The sequence below is a fragment of the Schistocerca nitens genome, chromosome 1, assembly GCF_023898315.1.
Source record: "Schistocerca nitens isolate TAMUIC-IGC-003100 chromosome 1, iqSchNite1.1, whole genome shotgun sequence".
Lineage (NCBI taxonomy): Eukaryota > Metazoa > Arthropoda > Insecta > Orthoptera > Acrididae > Schistocerca > Schistocerca nitens.
Window position 1 is genome coordinate 1,006,884,682 of NC_064614.1, and position 26,135 is coordinate 1,006,910,816.

General features: G+C 42.6%; 1 protein-coding gene across 1 annotated transcript in view; it reads left to right on the top strand.

The window, feature by feature from the left end:
• LOC126219945 (2-oxoglutarate dehydrogenase-like, mitochondrial) overlaps positions 1-26,135 on the top strand; it is a 214,478-nt gene that overhangs the window by 140,800 nt on the left and 47,543 nt on the right. Inside the window, exons 11-12 of the mRNA XM_049942150.1 lie at positions 11,886-12,047; positions 23,939-24,251. Of these exons, the coding sequence (XP_049798107.1) occupies positions 11,886-12,047; positions 23,939-24,251 (475 nt within the window). The remainder of the gene's footprint in view (positions 1-11,885; positions 12,048-23,938; positions 24,252-26,135) is intronic.

The following is a 26,135-nucleotide window of genomic DNA, read 5'->3' on the forward strand; positions in this document are numbered from 1 at the left end:
ACGTTAGGCGGGTTATGGAGCCCCTCAGGAAAATAGCGGGTAGGTCGGGGAAGAATGCCAGTGTGCACTCGGTGTGCTTGCCGGGGGGTCTCGTCCGTAATGTGGAGGAGGCCCTTCCGGCAGCTATTGAACGCACTGGGTGTGACCGGCTGCAGATAGTAGCACATGTCGGAACGAATGACGCCTGCCGCTTGGGTTCTGAGGCCATCCTTGGTTCCTTCCGGCGGCTGGCTGATTTGGTGAAGACAACCAGCATCGCACGCGGAGTGCAAGCTGAGCTTAATATCTGCAGCATAGTGCCCAGAGTCGATCGCGGTCCTCTGGTTTGGAGCCGTGTGGAGGGTCTAAACCAGAGGCTCAGACGACTCTGCGACTATAATGGTTGCAAATTCATCGACCTCCGTTATTGGGTGGAGAACTGTAGGGCCCCCCTAGACAGGTCAGGCGTGCACTACACACCGGAAGCAGCTACTAGGGTAGCAGAGTACGTGTGGCGTGCACACGGGGGTTTTTTAGGTTAGAGGGACCCCCCCTTGGGCGAAACGATAAAATACCTGACGGCTTACCAGAGAGAACATCAGCATCGTTGATAAAGAACGTCCGTCCTCAGAGACCAAAAACAGGAAAAGTTAACGTAATATTGGTAAACTGCAGGAGTATCCAGGGCAAGGTTCCTGAATTAGTATCGCTTATTGAAGGAAATAGTGCGCATATAGTATTAGGAACGGAAAGTTGGTTAAAACCGGAAGTGAACAGTAACGAAATCCTAGACACAGAATGGAATATATACCGCAAGGATAGGATAAACGCCAATGGTGGAGGAGTATTTATAGCAGTAAAGAATTCAATAATATCCAGTGAAGTTATTAGCGAATGCGAATGTGAAATAATCTGGGTTAAGTTAAGTATCAAAGGTGGGTCAGATATGATAGTCGGATGCTTCTATAGACCACCTGCATCAGCAACCGTAGTAGTTGAGCGCCTCAGAGAGAACCTGCAGAACGTCGTGAAGAAGTTTCGTGATCATACTATTGTAATAGGGGGAGACTTCAATCTACCAGGTATAGAATGGGATAGTCACACAATCAGAACTGGAGCCAGGGACAGAGACTCTTGTGACATTATCCTGACTGCCTTGTCCGAGAATTACTTCGAGCAGATAGTTAGAGAACCAACTCGTGAAGCTAACGTTTTAGACCTCATAGCAACAAATAGACCGGAACTTTTCGACTCCGTGAATGTAGAAGAGGGTATCAGTGATCATAAGTCAGTGGTTGCATCAATGACTACAAGTGTAATAAGAAATGCCAAGAAAGGAAGGAAAATATATTTGCCTAACAAGAGTGATAGGGCACAAATCGCAGAATATCTGAGTGACCACCATCAAACGTTCATTTCTGAGGAAGAGGATGTGGAACAAAAATGGAAAAAATTCAGAAACATCGTCCAGTACGCCTTAAGTTCGTACCGACTAAGGTCCAAAGCGAGGGGAAAGATCCACCGTGGTATAACAATCATGTACGAAAGGTACTACGGAAACAAAGAAAGCTTCATCATAGGTTTAAGAGTAGTCGAATCATAGCTGATAAGGAAAAGCTGAACGAAGCGAAAAAGAGCGTAAAGAGAGCAATGAGAGAAGCATTCAACGAATTCGAACATAAAACATTGGCAAACAATCTAAACAAGAACCCTAAAAAGTTTTGGTCATATGTAAAATCGGTAAGCGGATCTAAATCCCCTATTCAGTCACTCGTTGACCACGATGGCACCGAAACAGAGGACGACCGAAGAAAGGCAGAAATACTGAATTCAGTGTTCCGAAACTGTTTCACTGCGGAAAATCGTAACACGGTCCCTGACTTCAGCCGTCGCACGGACGCCAAAATGGAAAATATTGAAATAAACGATATCGGAATTGAAAAACAACTGCTATCACTTAGTAGCGGAAAAGCATCCGGACCAGACGAGATACCCGTAAGATTCTACAGTGATTATGCTAAAGAACTTGCCCCCTTTCTATCAGCAATTTATCGTAGATCTCTGGAAGAACGTAAAGTACCTAGCGACTGGAAGAAAGCGCAGGTCGTTCCCATTTTCAAGAAGGGTCATAAATCAGATGCGAATAATTATAGGCCTATTTCGCTTACGTCAATCTGTTGTAGAATAATGGAACATGTTTTATGTTCTCGTATTATGACGTTCCTAGATAATACAAATCTCCTTCATCATAACCAACATGGATTCCGCAAACAGAGATCATGTGAAACTCAGCTCGCCCTATTTGTCCAAGAAATTCACAGTGCCGTAGACACTGGCGAGCAGATTGATGCCGTATTCCTGGACTTCAGGAAGGCATTTGATACGGTTCCGCACTTACGTTTAGTGAAAAAAATACGAGCTTACGGAATATCGGACCAGGTTTGTGATTGGATTCAGGATTTCCTAGAAGAAAGAACACAACATGTCATTCTTAACGGTTCAAAATCTGCAGATGTAGAGGTAATTTCTGGAGTACCGCAAGGAAGCGTGATAGGACCTTTATTGTTTACAATATACATAAATGACTTAGTTGACAACATCGGTAGCTCCGTGGGGCTATTTGCAGATGACACGGTTGTCTACAAGAAAGTAGCAACATCAGAAGACTCGTACGTACTCCAGGAAGACCTGCAGAGGATTAATGAATGGTGCGACAGCTGGCAGCTTTCCCTAAACGTAGATAAATGTAATATAATGCGCATACATAGGGGCAGAAATCCATTCCAGTACGATTATGCCATAGGTGGTAAATCATTGGAAGCGGTAACGACCGTAAAATACTTAGGAGTTACTATCCGGAGCGATCTGAAGTGGAATGATCACATAAAACAAATAGTGGGAAAAGCAGGCGCCAGGTTGAGATTCATAGGAAGAATTCTAAGAAAATGTGACTCATCGACGAAAGAAGTAGCTTACAAAACGCTTGTTCGTCCGATTCTTGAGTATTGCTCATCAGTATGGGACCCTTACCAGGTTGGATTAATAGAAGAGATAGACATGATCCAGCGAAAAGCAGCGCGATTCGTCATGGGGACATTTAGTCAGCGCGAGAGCGTTACGGAGATGCTGAACAAGCTCCAGTGGCGGACACTTCAAGAAAGGCGTTACGCAATACGGAGAGGTTTATTATCGAAATTACGAGAGAGCACATTCCGGGAAGAGATGGGCAACATATTACTACCGCCCACATATATCTCGCGTAATGATCACAACGAAAAGATCCGAGAAATTAGAGCAAATACGGAGACTTACAAGCAGTCGTTCTTCCCACGCACAATTCGTGAATGGAACAGGGAAGGGAGGATCAGATAGTGGTACAATAAGTACCCTCCGCCACACACCGTAAGGTGGCTCGCGGAGTATAGATGTAGATGTAGATGCTGGGTTAAAAAATGTACATAGAGAATGAAATAGCGTGTCACTCTCATGTCATTAGTTTCCAATTGTCAATACTTTACAATAAGCACAATAGTTTGGAGATATGTGTAATGTGGTGGTAATGTCTCAGATTACCATACAGAAATCTTGTCAGCAGTTAAAAGTTGCTCAAAACCTGTATACATTCAACGAACTGACTGGCAACGCACGCTCACAATCACATAGTCACATAAATGAGTTCTATGATATTAATTATTTATTACATTGGGCCTCAACATATAATAACTGTAATTAGAACTACGTTGTTCTTTCCTATGAAAACCGACTTTTCTTTCTTTCAATTATTGTAGTTAATAAATAAATGTTATAAAAATAAGGCGAATAAGTAAATAAATACTGAATGTAAACAAGTACGTAACATAAACAAATATTGAAGTCATCAGACAATTCTGGTTTGAAGTTAGTGACATGCACAGTGCAATATCTCACTTCATAGATAATGCTGCTCCAGATTATTGCCACAAGACAAATATCAAATAATATATAGATTTAACTGGAGTGTAGCAGTAGAGTTCTTTCGAGCTTTCAACTGCTGCCATGCTAATATAACGCAGCTATATAGTGATAGTAGCAACAAGCACACAACAGCGACCACATGACAATGGCTGAAGAGCACGTGGCAGAAGGTTTGTGGGTTTTAAACCACTTGATGCAGTTGGAAGCTCAAGAGAATTTCATCAGAATATATCGCCATGAAACCATGCATTCGTATCCAGGTTGATGATTTTGATCCATTTCTGTTCATTGCAATTATACTTATTTTGCTTATTACATTTTCATCCTTTGCAAGAAACGGAGATGGTAACACTTCAGTGCATGGTAAATGGTATTACTTACAATATTTCCTTCAAAACGTTACAAAAATCAAAATATACGCCTTTTTCACTTGGAATTACATGCCCGTATACTATTAAGAAACTAAGTGGTAATATTTGTAGATCCACAGAAGTTATGATGTAACTCAGGCAAATTATCTTGCTGAGACTATTTTGAATTATGCATGTGTTTTGAGGAGTTTTGAATGTAAATTTCCCATCTCATAAAAAGCAAATAATAGCCAGACTGTATGCAGCACTTGGGCCCATGCCTATACTGAAAGATTCACAAATTCAGAAACTACAATCTCACATAGTGTAGGTCAACAGGGCGGAAGAAAAACAAATGTATTATTTAGCATTTTGGCATTCTGGCGTTTCTGTAACTCACATACATATTGTTTGGTATTGGCTTTTAACTTCGTTGGAAGAATTCCTACATGCAGAAATATTAATTAATATGCAATTTCTATTGCTGAAGATACTTAGTTGTGAGGTTGTTTCACAGGGATTTTAAGAGAGAACATTTGATATCTTCTTCAGAATTCTCGAAGATCTATACAGAGAACACAACCATCCACAATGTTGCTCATTTCAACCAATCACTGTCCAGTGATCCCTAATTTGTGAGCTCTCTTGTTGCATTCTGGGAGCATGATATCATATGATATGCGTAACACATATCATATGATATGTGTAATTCAGTCAATGTACTTGAGGAATACTTAAAAATAATCTATTATTTAATAGTCTTGTTGAATTATATCTTTCTACACGTGAGTGTTATAATCAATGCTTAGAGTACCTGAAAAAAGTGTTAATAATGTGTTTGAAAGAATTATTGACTATGAGAATGTCTTGTGTGTTTGATGTTTTGCAGCTTGTAGAAATTGCAAATACTTCGTATTATTAATTAATTGTTTGTCAACAGCTGCTTTGTGATAGTGCAATTCAGACTGTAAGTTGCTTATTATAAGAAATATGTGTCTTTTGTGTAATATAGGTACTGATGATGATGGGAATTGCCCAACACTAGTACTGTGAAATAAAATATCACCTAAAGGCAGCTTTTGTCGAACAATTAATTAATTAGTTTTCTGAAAATTGGTTTCTCTCTTAATTAAAATAATCACAGATCATTCATGGATTATTACACACATTGAAGAATATCAATGATAACTGTAATACACAAGTAACAGTTTCCTGTTTGTAAATACTGAAGGAAATTTAATTTCTAATGTACTGATTATGCAGATTCTTAAATCTCTCAAGTCGTTTACTTTTGTACTTTATGTTATGCAAGTCCCATTTATAAATATCTTTCTTTAGTGTCATGGAACAATTTGTATTTAGACGCTTTGACATGAAGAACTTAGCTCCTTAAACCAAAATAAACGACAACTACTTGATAGCATGTCCCACTAACCATAGCACTTCATGATGATGATAGCATGTCCCACTAACCACAGCACTTTGTGATGGTGAGATAGCCCGTTCTCTGTGTGTAGGTTAGGGAAGCTCTCTTGGAGTTCATGGTCTATCAATTAGCTCATCTAAAACTCCTTGAGGCTACTCTTACTTTTGATCTTATAACACTCTTTTAGATCGTACTTTGGGGAACTGTGTGGGGGCTACACATTGTGCAGAAAAGACAGTTGTGGGGTCTAACTGACACTTCAAATTCTTTGCTCTGGCAATTGTTGTGCTTGGAATATTGTTCTGGCGGAAGTGACATTGGCTACAATTCCTATAGAAACGTTTGCTGTGAAGTGATAGGAACTTGTGCGAATAAATGACACTCTTTATCATATAATTCACCAGAGAAAATACTTCTGTTGGAGCATGAAAAAGGGAATATGTTCTTCTTTGATATGTTGCTCTGTAAAAAATTGGGGAACCGGAAGCCTCAATTCTCATTCGCCTTCCTCTCCAAGACTTTTAGCACGCGAACATACTCACGCTCTTTTAACAGAGAACATTCTAAATTATTTTACCCAGCCTCACTTTGTAGTTCAGCCCTCATACTCATCACCTCCCTCTCACCGCCACTATCCAGAAGCTGTATGTCTCTCCCCCAGTGTCGCCTTTTTCTCCTGCTGATTTACAGTGTATCCCACTATCACTGTCTCCTCTCTCTCTCTTACGCTATCTCCTTCTGCCTTTCTTTCACACTGTCACTGTTTCCACCATAACTTAGAATCACAAGCATTCTGAGAGGCCCAACTTATTTTTTCACTATACCCACTTGTTTAAAATTTCGATTCAAAATGCACCCTCCCATATTCCTACTTGTTAAAGTTCACCGGTCTTGGAGGATCCACACCTTCCAAGCCTCTCTACGTTCTCTACTCATCTATATTTTCAATTTCCACTGTAACCTCTATCTTTTGCTTCCACTGCTTCTATCTCCAACCATCTCTCTTTCTTTTTTCTGCCACTGTTTCTCACTGCCCATCAAAATCTCTTCTATTTTGGCTCCCCCTGCTATTGTCAACTTCCATCTCTCTTTCTCTATCACTGCCACTTTCCTTCTCCCACCATCACCGTGTGTCTTTTAATGTCCCACTGTCGCTGTCTGCCCTCACTTTCACTGTCATTTCTCTCTGCTACTCTCTTTCATCACAAAAGAACGTGAATCTGTTCACACGCAATAATTTTTGGTGAGGAAGCCGCATTGCGGGATTGAGGCAACTGGTTCCACACTTTTCCGTCAGTCTCTTCTGTCAACCTTTTTCTTTGTGCTCCGACAGGAGCATTTTCAATTAGTTTCCTTCTCTTCTTCGTTACAGCAGACTGTGCTGCATGTATAAAACGAATTCTTTTAGTCAGCAAAGTTTTGACAACTTATTTGTATACTTCGCCACATTTATATTCTTTGACACATGTAAGCAAAAAGAAAGTACGCATAATATAAACACAAAATTATTTGCTTTACATTTTCTGGATACTTTGCTCTTCGATCGCAATTCATCGAAAATGTCTGGTTTATATCTTAAAAGGGCAAAATTGCTGTTAAAAATAATTTACTGAATTTGCTGTCTTTTCAGATTAACATAATTTTTGGCGGTCATTTTGAGTTCTTCTCAGGTGTGCCCACTCAGGGCATTTTTGTACAGGCCGACGTGGCCATTACACAGAGATAGCGAGTGATAACTTTTATTGGTCTAAAAATGTTGCTCAGAACCCTTGCGATGACCCTAGATCTGTTGTCATGTATTCACTACGTCAGTTAAAACTGCATTTTAGCCTCAGACTGGATATTCCGTGCTTATTTTATGGGCATAAATACGGTAACTTTGAAACTCTGAATCTCGGTAACGGATAACGATACCGAAAAAAATTCAAGGACCCGAATCTGAAGAACATATGGTAAAAATTTCGAAGAACATATGGTAAAAATTTCGACGATTTGCAATGAATAGAAATTATAGAGGTAGCCATCCCCACAATTGGTACTTTTGGTACCCAAAAATCATTGTTTTTCGGGCGCATCTTGATAACGGATACAGATTTTCAAAAACGAGGAAACGGGATTTCTGACTGAATATCTGAAGAATGTACAGTTAAAATTTGAGCCATTCGCTATTGTTAGCGAAGGTGCAAAAACGGTAGAATACCGTCTTTTACAGTTTTCGGCAAAGTATGGTAACTTGGAACCTCTGGATCTCGGCATCTGATAGAGATATCGAAAAAGGTTTCGAAGTTCGCCGAGAATATCATCTTAAGAACATGTGGTAAAAATTTCGACAATCTTGCCAAGAGTAGACATTTTAGAAGTGACCATCTCCAATACATAGTTTGCCACAGTCATTACAAATGATTTTGTAAACACCACTGTTACTTACTAAATACATTTTGTCCTTGCTGTTGAATAGGATATGAGCTGTAGTGCTTCTTACATATTGGTCAGACAGGCAGGGACATACCAACTAGGCTGACTGAACACAAACGCAGCTGGTGATTGTACAAGTCAGACTTCACCTTTGCCGAACAAGTGCTGAAGGAAGGACACAGGTATCAAGTCCAGACAGAAATAATACATATAGCCAACAAAGGACGGAAGCACTTGAAGTAAACAGAGATTTGGATCAAAATCCTCAGCTGATTCGAAATGATCAGTTACGTCTGAGCATATCCCCACTTTTATGCTTCACGTGATGCAATCAACCAGCTATATACCCACAAATCGCCACAATGATATATACTGCTACACAAAATTAAAACACAATAGAATTTCCTATTCCTCTACCTTGCTTACCCCACAAACCTCAGCAACGGAACTAGTGATAGGCCTACTTTAATATTTAACCATACATGGTGTTAATATTACCCACTGCATAACAATTTAAAACGTTTCTTGCATAACAAAAATGAAGATGCTCAGATTAATAATTTCTCAGGCAACGTCAAGATCTCACAAAATTTAGCATCATAACCATTTAACCTGTAATATTGTGTAGTTTAATTACTTACTGTTCTTAACGTTGCCCAGCGTGTAAAGTGTAATTTCAACGTTAAGAAACAAGTTTGATGCATAACACTGTATGCAAGTGATTGTATCTTTGCTTATAATGTTTGGTTACAGAAGAACTAGTATCCCTTTCAGACGCTAGTTAGTTGTTTCCTGAAGCTGGCCTAATAAACCGAAAACTAGTTTGAAGTAAACAAAAACAGTGTACTTGTTATTCAACCTTAAATATGGAACTGTTCTATCAAGAAGTATGGCGACAGGTTCTCTTTAAATTCGTTTGGAATCGCATAGTTTGGTACAATTTCAATTTCAGTGTGGCGTTCTCACGGAGGTATTGCCTGATTTTTGTAACAATTACTGCTGTGTTCCATTCATTTGCTTTTCTTACGATATTGCTACTCGATACCATCGTGTTTTAAACTTTGTTTTACAATTTCATTGACGGATAATTCTGCTGTGTTTATTTTCTTATGTCCTTTTCTTCTTTGTTTACTGATTTTCTTGTTACTCCTACATTCATGTCTAAGTTGTTTTGTTTTTGTTCTTGTGTTGAAGAACACCTACATACAGTGGGACCAATTTTTGTTCACACTTATCTGTATTCTTTCCCTTCCTGGTGAAATATATATATTTCATGTCATAGTTCTTCATGCCATACTGGATCTCCACCATTTTCTTCTTTTCGGCGATGCTTAGAACATGTCTGTCGCAAAATGTTTGTCCACTGTCGCTGATTCGATCCATTTTAATCAAATTTTCCGCAGCCAAAGGACACAACTCAAGGTCAAAGCATTGTTGTGCACTAATACACTGACACACTAGAACGTTATGGCCACCTTTTAATTGCACGTTGGTCCACGTTTGGAACGCAATACAGCATCAGTACTGTATCGCATGAATTCGACAATACCTTGATAGGTTTATAGAGGAACTTGGGATCAGATGTCTACACACAGAGCACAAACTTCCCGTGAATTATGGGGCCAATGGTTTGTTGGTAAGAAAATGGCACCTGATAGCATCCCTGATGTGTTCTATTCCGTTTATGGTAGTTGAGGCGCATTTGATGAGCAAGCCATCAACATGAGTTCGCTATCATACTTTTCAAACTTCTTTAGCACGATATCACTTTTTGACGCAGACACTTATCCTGGTGGATGTCACCATCACTTTTGGGTAAAACATCAAGCCGAAAGGGACGCAGGTGGCCTGCAACTATGTCCAAATAGTCCACAGCTGTCAAGGTACCTCTGATTACTATCACAGGTCCCATGGAAGCCCAACTGAATGTCCTCCACATTATAATACAGACGCTACCAGCCTTCGTATGTTTCGAGCAGCCATTCCCCTGGATGTTGGCGTATCTGGACGCCACCATCGACTTGATGTAAAAATAAACGTGATTAATCCGAGCAGGAGACACGTTTCCATTGATTCATGAAGTAATATTTATGATGCCGTGCCCATTGCAGTCTTAACATTTTATAGAATGAAATTTTCACTCTACAGCGGAGTGTGCGCTGATGCTGATATGAAACTTCCTGGCAGATTAAAACTGTGTGCCAACCCGAGACTCGAACTCGGGACCTTTGCCTTTCGCGGGCAAGTGCTCTACCAACTGAGCTACCCAAGCACGACTCACGCCACGTCCTCACAGCTTTACTTCTGCCAATACCTCGTCTCCTACCTACCAAACTGTACCTCGTCTCCTACCTTCCAAACTTTACAGAAGCTCTCCTGCGAACCTTGCAGAACTAGCACTCCTGAAAGAAAGGATGCTGCGGAGACATGGCTTAGCCACAGCCTAGGGGATGTTTCTATAATGAAATTTTCACTCTACAGCGGAGTGTGCGCTGACATGATAGAGCACTTGCCCGCGAAAGGCGAAGGTCCCGAGTTCGAGTCTCAGTCCGGCACACAGTTTTAATCTGCCAGGAAATTTCATATCAGCACACACTCCGCTGTAGAGTGAAAATTTCATTCTAGAAACATCTCCTAGGCTGTCGCTAAGCCATGTCTCCGCAATATCCTTTCTTTCAGGAGTGCTAGTTCTGCAAGCTTCGCAGGAGAGCTTCTGTAAAGTTTGGAAGGTAGGAGACGAGGTACTGGCAGAAGTAAAGCTGTGAGAACGGGGCGTGCGTCGTGCTTGGGTAGCTCAGTTGGTAGAGCACTTGCCCGCGAAAGGCAAAGGTCCCGAGTTCGAGTATCGGTCCGGCACACAGTTTTAATCTGCCAGGAAGTTTCTTAATATTTTGTGATGTTGCATGGTAATACATACAGTCCATATGCTGCGGAGCCCCATGTCAACAATGTATGCAGAACAGCACGCTCCTAAACACTTGTGACTGTGCCAGCACAGTACTCTTGCCGCCAGATCTGCTACAGATCGCCGCCTATTCTTCTTTACAGAACGGGCAAGCCTGCGGCCTCCAAATTATGTAATGACGCGTGGACGTCCAACACTTCGTCTCCTTTCACTGTCCTTCAGTCCTTTCCCATAGATGTTTAGGGCAGTAGCCCCCAAACAGCCTACTAGCTCTGCCGTTTCCAAGATGCTCGTTCCCAGCCGCCGGGCTGCAACGATGTGCTCCTTGTCAAAGTCGCTTGTGGCAATGGCTGTCTCCCAACGTGACCCATATAGTTGCTAGAATGAATCCACATTCGTCTCCTTAATGCGCCTCCAGGCGACAGTCAGTCACCCACTGCGCAGTAGTCACAACGTTTTGGCTCATCAGTATGGTTGTTTAGTAATGTGAGCACCCAATTTTCATTTCTGTGGACGTAGTAAACAATGCTGGGTATAATAAAATGAAATGATCGTATGACGTTGATGGGGAAGTTCAACCGCCGAGTTGCAAGTATTTCAGTTGACACCAGATTGGGCGTCTTGCGTGTCGATGATGACGAAATGCCGATGAGAACAACACAAGACCCAGTCCCCGGCAGAAGAAAATGTCCGACCCGGTCGAGAATGGAAACCGCGCCCGCTACATGCCAAACAGAGGCGCTTAACACTCAGCTGACAGCAGTGAAATTATCTGTTGTCGTTAATGTCGCAATTTGCGAACGTCGTAAATATGTCGTGCCATTATTAGAGGAACACTGATGGCTTGTTTCTGCAGGTACTGCAGATGCTGTCTTCACGGCTATCAAAGCTGCGGCAAGGCGTGATCGACTGGCCGACGGCAGAGATGCTGGCTGTGGCCACCCTGTTGCGCCAGGGATTCCCCGTGCGTTTCACGGGCCAGGACGTCGAGACCGGCACCTTTAGCCAAAGGCACTGGGTAAGTGTTTCCGACGTACATAGAATAAACGTAAATTTCGTGTGCTACCGATGGCTGAGACATCTCTTAGGGGGTCCTTTCTTCATAAGGGGATAACTTTTTTCATTCACACTCGAAGGACATCTTCCCTTTGTGCAGTGTGTCTATTGTCTGCAACAGTTTCGTGCTGGCAAACTTACTGAGAGAATGAAGTTCTATAGTCCGTATGTCAAAAGGATAGCGCTGACCGTTTGAGAGGGCTTCCCGTTGCTGCTTGACGCATCTGCCATAAACAGTTACTGCTCGATAGACAACTATTGTTTCCAGGCACGTAGCTTCGGTATTGGTAGAAGCCTTTTTGTGCTTTACAACTGAATGCTGCGAATAGCGCTACTAACCGGCATGGCTCTTCTTTCACCACACAAAGTGCAATGTAGTGTTTATTGTTTTTGTGATAAGGGGGACGGAGTGAAATCTGGTTATGATACACAGCCTTTTCCATGCCAGAAACAGCCAGCGTGGCCTCTAAACAACCACAGTAAACTGGCGGGTTACATCAACGTCTCATTCTATGCGATAAAGCCAAAAGGTCTAGATTTTAACCCAGGAAAACTGACGCACTAAGTCGTTTGAAGAACTTAAAAAATGGTTCAAATGGCTCTGAGCACTATGGGACTTAACTTCTGAGGTCATCAGTCCCCTATAACTTAGAACTACTTAAACCTAACTAACCTAAGGACATCACACACATCCATGCCCGAGGCAGGATTCGAACCTGCGACCGTAGTGGTCGCGCGGTTCTGGACTGTAGCGTCTAGAACCGCTCGGCCACTCTGGCAGGCTGAAGAACTTAATGCCACCAGTTCTCCTCCCAGTATCGTCCAAATATTCGTACTGAAAATTTCTTTCTCTGTATGATCAGGTCAAAAGCTACCGGAGTAGCGTGCTTTAGCGTCTTCGACTATGAGAGTGAGAATACACCACGTCCGTGTGCACATAGTGGTAGACTCTATTGCATCATGCAGCTTACAAAAAAATTTCAGCCTCCATGTAATTATGTCCATCTGCAATGTGTTGGCCCATGTAAGATTTGTAAACGCCTTAGTGGTACCAACAAACTAACTGTTTTTCTGCTCCGCTCTGGACGCACGCACGCACACACACAAACGCGCGCGCGTTCACATTTTTGCTATATATCATATTAAGCGATGATCATTCCAGAAAGTTCGACGAAATATTAGATTATTACTGGTACGGTAAACTGGATAATTCAGTGGCTATCTTCGGGCACAATCATTCAAAGCTGTAGGGACGAGCGATGTTTTCACAAATATTTTCTAAACAGAAGCCACTGTCCGCTCCAATTAATAGAATGGCCCACGAATGTTTCTGTTCGCACAGAATTCAGCTAACAACGAGCCATGCTTACCAAGAGTATTCTGATTCTCTTTTGGTTGAGTTCAGTTTCTTACATACGTAAGGCTGTCTTTTCCTGCGTCTAAAATAATTTCTTCCTTGACGTGAAGTGAAAATAACTGGAAAAAGTTGGGTAACATCACAGCCGGAAAATTTCACTGTGTACAGAAACTATTGTCATCCTGCGGTACATTTATGAACGTTGAAGGCAGTTGCGAAGAAAAAAGTGGCGCAAGAATCCTATGTACAATGTACACCATCGCTATTACTTTTTGTGTGCCTGCAGCTCATAGCTTTACTTGTGCGGCGTTCGAGAAATACTTCATTTGAAGTACACTGGCCACACACATTAATGTGACCACCTGTCAAAAGCCTGAACAAACACGTTTCGCAGTGCGGACCGTTGCGAGACGTGCAGAAAGAGAGGAGTCAGTGAGGTTCTCGAACCTACTCTGGTTTCTGTGTCTATGGCTCTGAGCACTATGGGACTCAACTGCTGTGGTCATAAGTCCCCTAGAACTTAGAACTACTTAAACCTAACTAACCTAAGGACAGCACACAACACCCAGCCATCACGAGGCAGAGAAAATCCCTGACCCCGCCGGGAATCGAACCCGGGAACCCGGGCGTGGGAAGCGAGAACGCTACCGCACGACCACGAGATGCGGGCATTTCTGTGTCTCATTTATTTGATACGTAACTGTTATTCGTATCTATCAGCTTACGTTTAAGGACATTTTTAATGGTCCTCACAGCTGTAAGTAGCTAGATTATCGAGCACGGCTCAGAAGAGATACAATAAATGATACCAAATCAAAACCAAGAAGAGGGGAAGAAAATTGTGTGAAACACACATGACTTTCTAAAACTAGCTTTCCTATTATTATAATGATAGAGCGATATCGCATGTGTTCCATGTGAGGCACCAGTTTAATACCCGTGAATGGTTGTACAGGAGCGTTAACTGTCGTGTGCCGTTTTGTGGAACTGGCACGTAAGCGTTTTATGCCAGTTTACTATGGCTCGTCCCCATTTAAGTGCGCTACATAACCAATATAGAATTTAACGGAGATGCATGATTGGACAGTTTTAGCAGCATAAAATAGCTGCTCATGGGATAAAGTTGTTTTTGTCATGCGTATGTGGAACGAATAGAACCGGGTAAGCCCTAACCCGACAGTGAACGATGGGGTCTGGCGTCTGCAAAGTATGCCAACCACCTCTTTCACCTGACGCACTGGAGAATTCATGCCGTATGTCGGCGCAATATTGTAGCTATGCAAGAGGTGTGCTGTTTTCTACTCCGGCAGTAAGGCAGAATTCATGTCGTATGTCGGCGCAGTATTGTAGCTATGCAAGAGGTGAGCTGTTTCCTACTCCAGCAGAGTGCCGGAGTCTGACGTATGTATACTTTGGCAGAGGATACACGGATTCCAAACGAAAGACAGCTCCAGCTACAATCTGCTGTACTAAAGAGACGCGTGCTAATCGGTTGTACGTTATCTGTTTCCTAAGAGTTTTGCTTCGAGTTGAGCTACGTTGGTAGTCGAGAACACGGAAGATGCTGTAGCTGAACATCTTCTCTCACAGTATAATGGAGTCACACAAGACGAAGATCCGGCGTGATGGTATGTGGTGCCATTCGGTGATCTTGGTTATGAATTCGGATTTTCCTATTAGCGACCATTAAATTGGGGAAGATGTGTGCTTTGCAAACTGAGTGCCATTCTTTTGTCCCGCTCTTGGTGATGTGTTCCAACGGCATTATGCTCATATACGTATTTCGACACCAACAGTACTTCTCCTCGTTGAGGCCAATAGAACCTTTGGCGATATATGCCAAATATTGATATTTAACATTTAGTGTGTTTTATTGTCCTCTTTCTTTGACCTTTGCATTTCATTAGTGTGAGCAATATGTAAACTGCGTTTCATTCAGTTTCTTCAGTTGAGATACTGTTCGTGTTTCTGTCGTGTTATTATTATTATTACTTAGAAATAGAAATTAGAATCTTCACGTTTTCAATATTCGGAAATCACCAGTGTGTCAAATCTACTACACTGTCATATTCACTTTCATTCTATCTTCTATAGTTTATGCAGCTTTGAAGATGCCGGGAGTTGATGCTGTAGTGAAATATTTTTCTCCAATAAATACGCACACATACCAAGTAGAGGTTTTCACGCGCTTTTATTTGTTATCTGCTTCTACATCGGGATCTGCCAAGCATTACGATACATCTTTAAAAAAGAAAAGCTAATGTTGTGAGTTTTGGATCCACAGCTACCCGATTAACGGATATGAAATGTATTCTTTCTACAACTGTTTTATTTGAATCTGTTGCCATGGGATCACTGTTCCTTGTACAGGAAAATTTGACAATGTGATGAAATAGGTCATGAGAAAAGTTATTAAAAAAGAAGCCGAGAAAATAATAATTAGGACGCTGCCGACTGACATAAATCAGAAATGAACTGTGCTGCGGACTGAACCACATCGGCAGGACCCGCGAGTAGCTTACCTGTATATACAACGTTGCATTGTGAACAAGTAAAATTTTGCAGTAGTTTCTAGAAATTCAGACTTCCATCCATTCCTGTATGATGCAGTAATCTCCCGTGATACACATATTTCGTAACTCCAAAAAAATGTGAAACCCAAGACGATCAGCTGATATTAAAAATAGGATTGTACTGAAGAAAAATAGAGAATAAAATTAAATACTACGAGAAAACTGGAACAAGCAGTATTTGGACGTGTTTTTCTGTTGAGATTAATTTCCGTGTTTAGTTTGTTTCTGGCATTAATGTTTACGACAACTGAGTAAAGAATAGTATTTTTCGCTTTATGCTTTACAGTACAGCGCTACAAAAAATGCCAACTTTTCAATCATAGTACTATCGTGTGTTTTCTTTGTTAATTAGGATAATGTAGTAATACGAACTTTTTTACTTGTTACGCGCGTTGGTATGTGAGAATAGATATATGTTGTTGTTGTTGTTGTGGTCTTCAGTCCTGAGACTGGTTTGATGCTGCTCTCCATGCTACTCTATCCTATGCAAGCTTCTTCATCTCCCAGTACCTACTGCAACCTACATCCTCCTGAATCTGCTTAGTGTGTTCATCTCTTGGTCTCCCTCTACGATTTTTACTCTCCATGCTGCCCTCCAATACTAAACTGGTGATCCCTTGATGCCTCAGAACATGTCCTACCAACCGATCCCTTCTTCTAGTCAAGTTGTGCCACAAAGTTCTCGTCTCCCCAATCCTATTCAATACTTCCTCATTAGTTATGTGATCTACCCATCTAATTTTCAGCATTCTTCTGTAGCACCACATTTCGAAAGCTTCTATTCTCTTCTTGTCTAAACTATTTATCGTCCATGTTTCACTTCCATACATGGCTACACTCCATACAAATACTTTCAGAAACGACTTCCTGACACTTAAACCTATACTCGATGTTAACAAATTTCTCTTCTTCAGAAATGCTTTCCTTGCCATTGCCAGTCTACATTTTATATCCTCTCTACTTCGACCATCATTAGTTATTTTGCTCCCCAAATAGCAAAACTCCTTTACTACTTTAAGTCTCTCATTTCCTAATCTAATTCCCTCAGCATCACCCAACTTAATTCGACTACATTCCATTATCCTCGTTTTGCTTTTGTTGATGTTCATCTTATATCCTCCTTTCAAGACAGTATCTATTCCGTTCAACTGCTCTTCCAAGTCCTTTGCTGTCTCTGACAGAATTACAATGTCATCGGCGAACCTCAAAGTTTTTATTTCTTCTCCATGGATTTTAATACCTACTCCAAATTTTTCTTTTGTTTCCTTCACTGCTTGCTCAATATAGAGATTGAATATATAGACATATATCGGCAAGCAATTGCATTTATTGCCACTAGAAACGGTACCGGTACCAACAGCAGGTAGTACGACTGACTATATTGGAGAATTTGAAAGATGTAACGCGGAAGTACTGGCGTAACTGGCTTTCGACACAGCACCTCGAAATAAAGTAGTAATTGTCTCTGCCCGTAAAAAGAGGCGCAGACGCTTTATCGCGCCTGCTTCCACCCCCGCCCCCAACTCCCCCCCCCCCCCCCCCTTGGCCGCTGCGTCTGTCACACGTGGTCTCACCGCCCGGCCATGTGGCGCGGAGGGCTTAACGGTCACGCTTGTCGACCATATGCTCACAAGCTGCTGCTATTTTCCAACGTCTCGCCTCGTGCCTGATACAAGTTACACTCCACTGCAACATTTGGTCACGTTATTGCGTCTCTTGCAACGAAAATTATTGTGTTCGTCTTTGAAATCATTAAATTTCTCTCAGACATCTGCTTCGAATCAAATTACCTTCAGGTTTCTGTAGCGCAATTCGTCTCTACAACGGTACAATGGAGACTCACAATCAGAGAGCCGCTTGCTGTATCTTATATAGCAATATAGGCTACAGCACCAGGACTGATATAAAAAAAAAAGAAATTTCCCGTAGTGTAATTTACAGTGTAGTAGCAAGGATAGACGATTAAATTTGTTGGTTATTTAAGTGTATACGGCGTGCGAAGCCTATTACACAAAGACTTTAACCCGGCTTGGCATCGAACCAAACTAAGTTTGGATGACAGATTCAGATACGTTATACCATGTTGCTTCAGTCTATAACATAGCTTATCAATTGAAGCGGCTAATGGGTGGTTAGAATGGCTTCCATTAACTACATGAGGTTTCTCTTTTAACTTTGATCCCCCTTCCTACTGAGTGAGATTTGATGAGATATTGTGCAAACCCCATCCCTCCCGCGCCCCTCTTCTTTCCCCTCACATGAGGTTTGCCCTATAATTTATTTGGTATGTTCATCTTTCTGTTTCATACCATTAAAAATACTTAAAGCATGTCTTTTATGTTCTAAATTTTTTGTGAAATTAGAGGTGTAAATGACTACTTTAATGTGCACTATAAAGAGTTTTATTAAACTAATTGTTTTAAAAGCTGCTGTCTCTCTACACATCGTGGTTTTTGCAAATAACTTTGCAAATAAGCAAATACAGAATAGGCTGCCACACCACCTTCCCTAATTCTTCATTCACTCCATGGGCATTCATGTGCTTCCTCAGTTGTAATGATTGCGCACATGACATCCGTGTGTTTTGGTAATACAGAAAGACAAGAAATTAGACATATCTACAACCTCCTCGTGCAGTCACTCCAGCCTATCATCCAATGTGCACAGCAGCTCCCCAACCCTACTGGTGTCCACACGTGTTGGTCGAATCCTGACCATAGGTATTCGTGAAGTTGCAACAGCGCTAACTCTTTGTTTCTGCAGCTTCACATATGGAAATGGAAATGCCGTGTGGCTAGGGCCTCCCATCGGGTAGACCGTTCGCCTGGCGCAACTCTTTCGAGTTGACGCCACTTCGGCGACTTGCGTGCCCATGGGGATGAAATGATGATGAAAGACACACAACACCCAGTCATCGCGAGGCAGAGATAATCCCTGGCCCCGCCGGGAATCGAACCCGGGACCTCGTGCGCGGGAAGCGAGACAGCTTCACATATGAAGCAATGTAGATGCTTCCACTCTTGCAACACCTGTTATTGATAGTTTGATCATTTGTCAAAAAAGATGGGCAGTAGTAATAACACGGGATTTGGGAATAGCCCGCATGAGAGAGTGCCAAAACAGGAACGGTGCAAACGACGGCCTTCGTGTTCCCCAGGCCCAAGTACGGTCGTTTCCGGTCGCTTTGAAGGTCGGATAAGGTGGAGGCATGAAAGTCTGCGAACCACAGTGTCAAGCGCACTCCTCAATGCCCTGCTGCAGCGGCCATTTTCACACTTTGACACCTGCAAATTAAAATTAAAATTTGGGTGTGAATTCGAGATTTCGAAGGCATTTCGGCATGAAGTACATCTACAATATCTACAGCAGATACTGGCTTTCTCTGACATAGTCTGCATACCATTGTTCATCGGGCAAGGCAGGAACTGTAAACTGGCGGCCCTTCGGCTTTACGTATTCGGCAACGACTTTGTACCCGTTTATTAATACCGAGCTCCATATTTCACCCAGAATCTCGCCAGATTTCTGGAAGTTCCCCAGTTATGAGGTGGGATCACAGTTTTGCCTCTGTCATTTATGTGTGATCCACAAGGTCATCAGGAAAAATCAGCCCTCTCAGTTCTCGACTCAAAGAAGCCATTTATCTGTCTATATTTTTAAAAGCACATCTCCCTCGGACTTGGGTCATTAAGAATATGGCGTACGTGTCGTTTTCTTTGAAGTTATTTACAACGTGTGCGATCACTTTAGGGTACCGTGTACCGCGGATTTTCGTACGCCCCACCATGGCATGAAATAATAAGGCTGTCCTTCATAGATGCTCTAAAAGATTCATAGGATAAAAGTCTATTAAAGTATCAGCGTGAGATGTCGTCGTACACGAAGTCTGCACAACACATTTCATTAGGTTTAATTTCACAGGTAGCTTACACACTTGGAATTAATTTATGTTGAGAAGTAATCACGAAGTCGTGATCCAGCAGAAAAACTTTGTCTGTTTCGTGCATGAGCAATGGTGCCTGTTTGTTTGCTGCTATCAGTCCAATCAGAACACCTGTTTTATCATCCTAAGACAAATAAATAACTTTATACGTACCGAAAACTGAAGCAACTGTCTCCAGGGACCTTACTGAAGACACAGAAATGCTGGTCTGGGTATTCAATATGATGATCGGCTTGTGGGTGGCTGAACTTTACGGGAACAGTTACAACGTGCCTCTTCATCTCGGAGATGTTACTTTTCCTGGGGAGGCCACTTCTATATATACTGAACAGCTAGGAGCTTCGAGTATAGATCAGGGAAGGTGTGGTAGGTACGAACAACATCACACCAGCGGCGTTCCTTGGCAGAAGCACTGCTGCTGCTCCAAGTTCGGACGTCCAGGGGCAGATCGTAGCGTCCGCTTCCGGATTCTGAAAGCAAATTTATTGCAGTTTAGTTTTATGATATTCCCTGTTCATTTTTTTTTGAGTGAACAGTCGGCATTTGTTTCTTTTTAAGCGTTTTTTCATACTGATCAATTTCTGGTCATTGCTCAGCAGTCATTTTAGGTTCCGTGCCGTAAAGCAATTAAAGCATTTTTGCGACGCTGCGTAAGATCAAATTTGGTACGAAGCTCAGAAATCTTCTTTTTGAGTGCGTCTTGCGCCGGAATATGGCATTTGGTAGTAACTGAAGAGGTGACGATTTCATTTTCGCCATTGCTAATTTGAACAGGTTGCATTTTCCGTTTGTTACAAACTGAAAATTTAAATTTTTATTTAAAAATCGAAAACTGAGATACTTATATATTTGTGATGAGAAAATGTGACAATGGTTGCCCAAGTCTCATCCCGTATTAAACGTTAATGTAGAAATATGTAAGGAAACAAAGTCAAATTACACGAAGGACCCTCTTCATTATCACTATCTACGTGAATAAGATCATCTGGCGTTCAAGTTAAAGGACTTTCTGTAGTATAAAGTGAGGCAGATGTTCTAGCCTTATCTACATTTATAGTAGCTGACTGAGAACCTGCCCCCTCTAATCGAAAATAGTAAAATGACAGTAACAAATTCATTAATTTGATTGTCACTTATTTAGTATGTTTTGTGCACATATATACAGTGTGAGTCACTAACTATTACCACCAAGAATAACTCCGAAAGTATGATAGGAGCTGAAAAGTTCGTGGGACAAAAGTTGCATGGGACAATGGGGGCAGTAATGTGACGTTGGTTTTTTGTTGTTAGGTGGGGTCGCTTCAGAGAAATTAAGCTCAATTTTGTTTTTTTTAAGTGGGATGCTATAGTTTGGTAAGTATTTTCTGATAGCGGCTATCGAGACGAATCCAATGATGTATAACAGTAAGGTCTTTGAAAATCAGCGACGCTCACAAAGGTGACGTGAACCTCCATTTACATAAGGTGTTCGAAGTGATGACCATTGGTATCCATGCAGTGGTGCAATCTTCTTGTCATGGTTTGAGTGGTACTCCTTATCACATCGGCACTTGTCGAAGCACATGCTCTGACACTTCTTTCTCGCATATCTTCAGGTGTAGTTGGAACGTCTTTATAAACGATGTATTTTACCAATCCCTACAAGAAAAAAATCCAGAGGCGTCAAGTCTGGCGAATGAGCCGGTCACGACACATCTCCTCCGCTTCCAATCCAACGATTTGGGAATTGTCTCTGCAACTCATTTCTAGCCATCGGGGAAAAATATGCCGGACACCCATCTGTTGATACCACATTCTGTTCCTTGTTCCTAAAGGTATTTCTTCCAATAACAGACCTAATGTTCCTTGCAGGAATGTGGTGTACTTCCTACCATTAAGATTTCCTTCGATGAAATAGGGGCCTATAATTCTATCCTCCAGAATCCCACATCTTACAGCCCGCATCTCGTGGTTGTGCGGTAGCGTTCTCGCTTCCCACGCCCGGGTTCCCGGGTTCGATTCCCGGCGGGGTCAGGGATTTTCTCTGCCTCGTGATGGCTGGGTGTTGTGTGCTGTCCTTAGGTTAGTTAGGTTTAAGTAGTTCTAAGTTCTAGGGGACTGATGACCGTAGATGTTAAGTCCCATAGTGCTCAGAGCCATTTGAACCATTTGAACCACATCTTACATTCACCGACCACGGTTTTTGGTGTGCAACTTGCTGCAGCCAACATGGATTTTCAGTTGGCCATTAATGCATGTTATGCAAATTAACATTTCCATGGTTCGTGAATGTAGCCTCGTCAAATAATAAAATCAAATTAATGAATGTATCGTCCCTCTGAATCTGAAGTAGAGCCCATCGGCAGAATTCAATGCGACGCATACAATCCGTACCAGTTAATTCTTGGTGGAGACTGATATGATAAGGATGATATTTATGGCGATGCACAACACGAAAAACACTACTCTGGCTCATGCCAGATTCCCTTGCGATTTAGCGCGAACTAACACAAGGATCTCGAACTACAGTCGCAAGAGTACCAATTTCCGTTTCCTCGTTGGTAACTTTCCTTTGCCGCCGGCAAGGTATTTATTTTAACATTCAGAGTGGTCAGTGTTGCTCTTTCTCCTACGTCTCCATGATGAGTATGCTGTGGATACTCCGTCTTCCGAGATGCCAACAGCTGTGTTCTCAGGGCTGGAAACATACCCCCGGCTGTGGCTAAGCCATGTCTCCGCAATATCCTTTCTTTCAGGAGTGCTGGTTCTGCACGGTTCGCAGGAGAGCTTCTGTAAAGTTTGGAAGGTAGAAGACGAGGTACTGGCAGAAGTGAAGCTGTGAGGACGGGGCGTGAGTCGTGCTTGGGTGGCTCAGTTGGTAGGGCACTTGCCCGCGAAGGGCAAAGGTCCCGAGTTCGAGTCTCGGTCCGGCACACAGTTTCAATTTGCCAGGAAGTTTCATATCTGCGCACACTCCGCTGCAGAGTGAAAATCTCATTCTGGCCTACAGAAGGTATGTTTGCGCAATGCTAGTTGTAAGTCCCATTTGAACGTTTGTAAAATCATTTCGTTACCAACAGTAAATATTTGAAGCGTTTTGAGAATATAATTAATTTTTGCCAGCAATGTTGCATTACTGATTATAATCCATCGCAAAAACCATCAACATAAAACTCTGCAAACATTTTATTGTTGTCAAGAAAAAGTACAACTATGAATTACGTAACTTCAGTCAAATTAATTAAAGAATAACGTCAGCTTTGCTAATAAAGAATAACGTCAGCTTTGGTAATAAATACAGCCACTTATTATGACAGCCCACCAGCAGTTAATATAGTAAACTAGAGTAAGTATATTCATGTCGCAGTTCGATGTAGCAGTCAGATGGCGATGCAGTAACAGTAAAAAAAAAAAAGGTAAGGAACAGTTTTGGGTTATTGCAGATAACTACTGAGGGCCACGACGACGACACATTCTATGTTTCGTCGAAATAATCAGAAAATCACTTTTAATAAGCATCAATTAAATTTGTATGCGAAGATTGAGAAAGAGAATCAATTTCAAAGGGAAGATTTCATTTGTTATTATTAAGCAAGAGATAGAAATCCTAAGGGAAGGTTACATACGTTATTGTAGAAGGGAAGGTTGCGTAAAATAAAAGAGATATACAGGAGACGGGAAGGTTTCAAAATGTAACCCTCTCTGACAGATTCGGGAGCTTAGTGACACTTGAGTTTGATGACCACTCAGGCACCGTATCTCTCCTCGACTGGCCCGCTAAATTACGCGATCTCCAACCGATATAGAATTGCTAGCTCTATGGAATCTAATCATACCTGAGTGGTTCAGATGTGTATGGCATACCTGAAAAAGACTTGTCGCCCCTCTTCCTCGCCAAACTGGGGCCATTAGCAGCACTAGAGGCAGTGTTATACTGTGTTAACTTGATGTCTCGTGGGGGTATTAATTTTTTGGGGGTATTAATTTTTTGGTGCGGAAAGAGCAAGCAGTGTGTGGTGCGACAGGTGCTGCACGACCAGCGGGCGGAGGGCCAGCGGCGCACGCCCCTGCGCGAGGTGCCGGGCGCGCGCGCGCAGCTCGAGCTGTCCAACAGCCCCGTGTGCGAGTACGCCGCGCTCGGCTTCGAGGTGGGCTTCGCGTCGGCCAACCCGCGCCAGCTGGTCGTCTGGGAGGCGCAGTTCGGCGACTTCTGCAACCTCGCGCAGCCCGTCATCGACCAGTTCCTGGCCGCCGGCGAGGCCAAGTGGGGCCGCTCCTGCGGGCTCGTCCTCATGTGTCCACACGGTCTAGAAGGTGCGCCCGCTCTATCCAGTAAACGTAGCCAGAGACAGATTAATAATTCTTCAACATTGGAACGTAACAGGAGTCGCCTTTAAATAAATAGTCCACTTCCCGAGTTTGATGTATAGACAAAAAAAAAAAAAAAAAAAAAAAGCTTCGCACCACGAAGTAGATATCCGAATGGGACGGAAATCGGTAGATGACAACCAAAGGGGTCCTGCTATGAAACGAAATAATACATCAGACCACCACACCTGGTTGTTGGACCGTATGGCGGGTGAAGGTCAGGTTGGAATCACACATCTGTCCAGTGCATCTCCAGACACGTCTTCGAGCTGGATCTCATTGACTTGAATAGGACCGTCTTCAGTGATGAGTCCCGCTTCGAACTGAACCCCCATAACCAGCAAAGTCTGGAGATGTAACAGACGACAACCAGGAGTGATGGTCCGAGGTGCCGTTTCTTTTTACAGCAGGCTCGTTTGGTTGTCATCTCGGCACCCTTACAGCACAGTCGTACATCGACGACATTCTTGGCGCCGTTTCGCTGCCCTTCATGTCAAGCCATCCTGTGCTTACATTTCAGCAAGATAACGCCAGCTCACAAATGGCGAGAAATGCTTCTCTTCGTGCTTGACAAACCCTGTCTTCGCTACTACAGTTGCTGAACCTCGCCATAATTGGAAACGTTTTGAGCGTTATAGGGCAGAGCCCTCCAGTCTCCTCGGGGATTCGACGATATAATGCGCCAATTGGGCAGCATTTGGCAAGGTATCCCTCAGAATGACAGCCAGCAACTCTATCAGTCAATCGCAATCCGAGTAACTGCTTGCATAAGGGCTAGAGGTGAACCAACACGTTACTGACTTGCTCATTCTCTTGAACAAATCATCCATTTTTTCTGAAACTGTAATCATTTGTTTGTCTATAAAGGTACATCATATCTACGGATTTCCGTCCCAATCGGATAATTCCTTCGTTGTGCATCTTTTTTCGTTTTTCCCCTTAGAATGTATTTCAGTCAAGGTAACGATAATAGTCTTCATGCGCCTTCACCGCAGTAATCGTTGAAGGAAACAGTAAAAAGGAGCTGATCGTAGCATGCACATAACACTGCCTTAAGCCCGCGTCACACGGAGCAAGTTTCGCGTGTTGCTTGACGCCGCACGTGTCCGTTGGCTGGTAGGCAGCGGGGACAGCGGGCGCCTACCCAAGTGTCCCGCGGTGTTCAGTTCTACTGCAAGTTATCTGGAGGAAAAATGTCTGTTTAATGCGCAGATGTTTGTTGTCATAATGTATGTAAGCATGACTCTTCCTTATATGCATCAATTAAAGCAGTAGTGCTAATTAAAAGGCACTTCAAGTTTACATTCCAACCGAGTGCCTCCCTAGCGTGCCCGGGCATGTTGTGAGGCTTAGACTTGCAGATTGTGACGTCAGACGCCGGCGTGACTACTGATTATCTGGCGCAAGTAGCATTCGGAGAATCTTAGAAGGAAATTAGCACCGGAGCTATCACCGGAGTGGCCGAGCGGTTCTAGGCGCTTCAGTCTGGAACCGCGCAACCGCTACGGTCGCAGGTTCGGATCCTGCCTCGGGCATGGATGTTTGTGATGTCCTTAGGTTAGTTAGGTTTAAATAGTTCTAAGTTCTAGGGGACTTATGACCTCAGACGTTGAGTCCCATAGTGCTCAGAGCCATTTGAACCATTTGAACATATCAGCAGAAAACTTGCGAAGATCTCTGCAGGTAAGTAGCCTAGCAGTAAATGGACCTGCTTGGAACCTGCAGCGCAAGCAATCAAGTAAACTTAATAGTAAATCTTACTTTGTGGCACAGGCGTTATGGTGGCGTTCTGTAAATATTTCCTAGGCTAAATGGTTTAGTTTGTGCAGT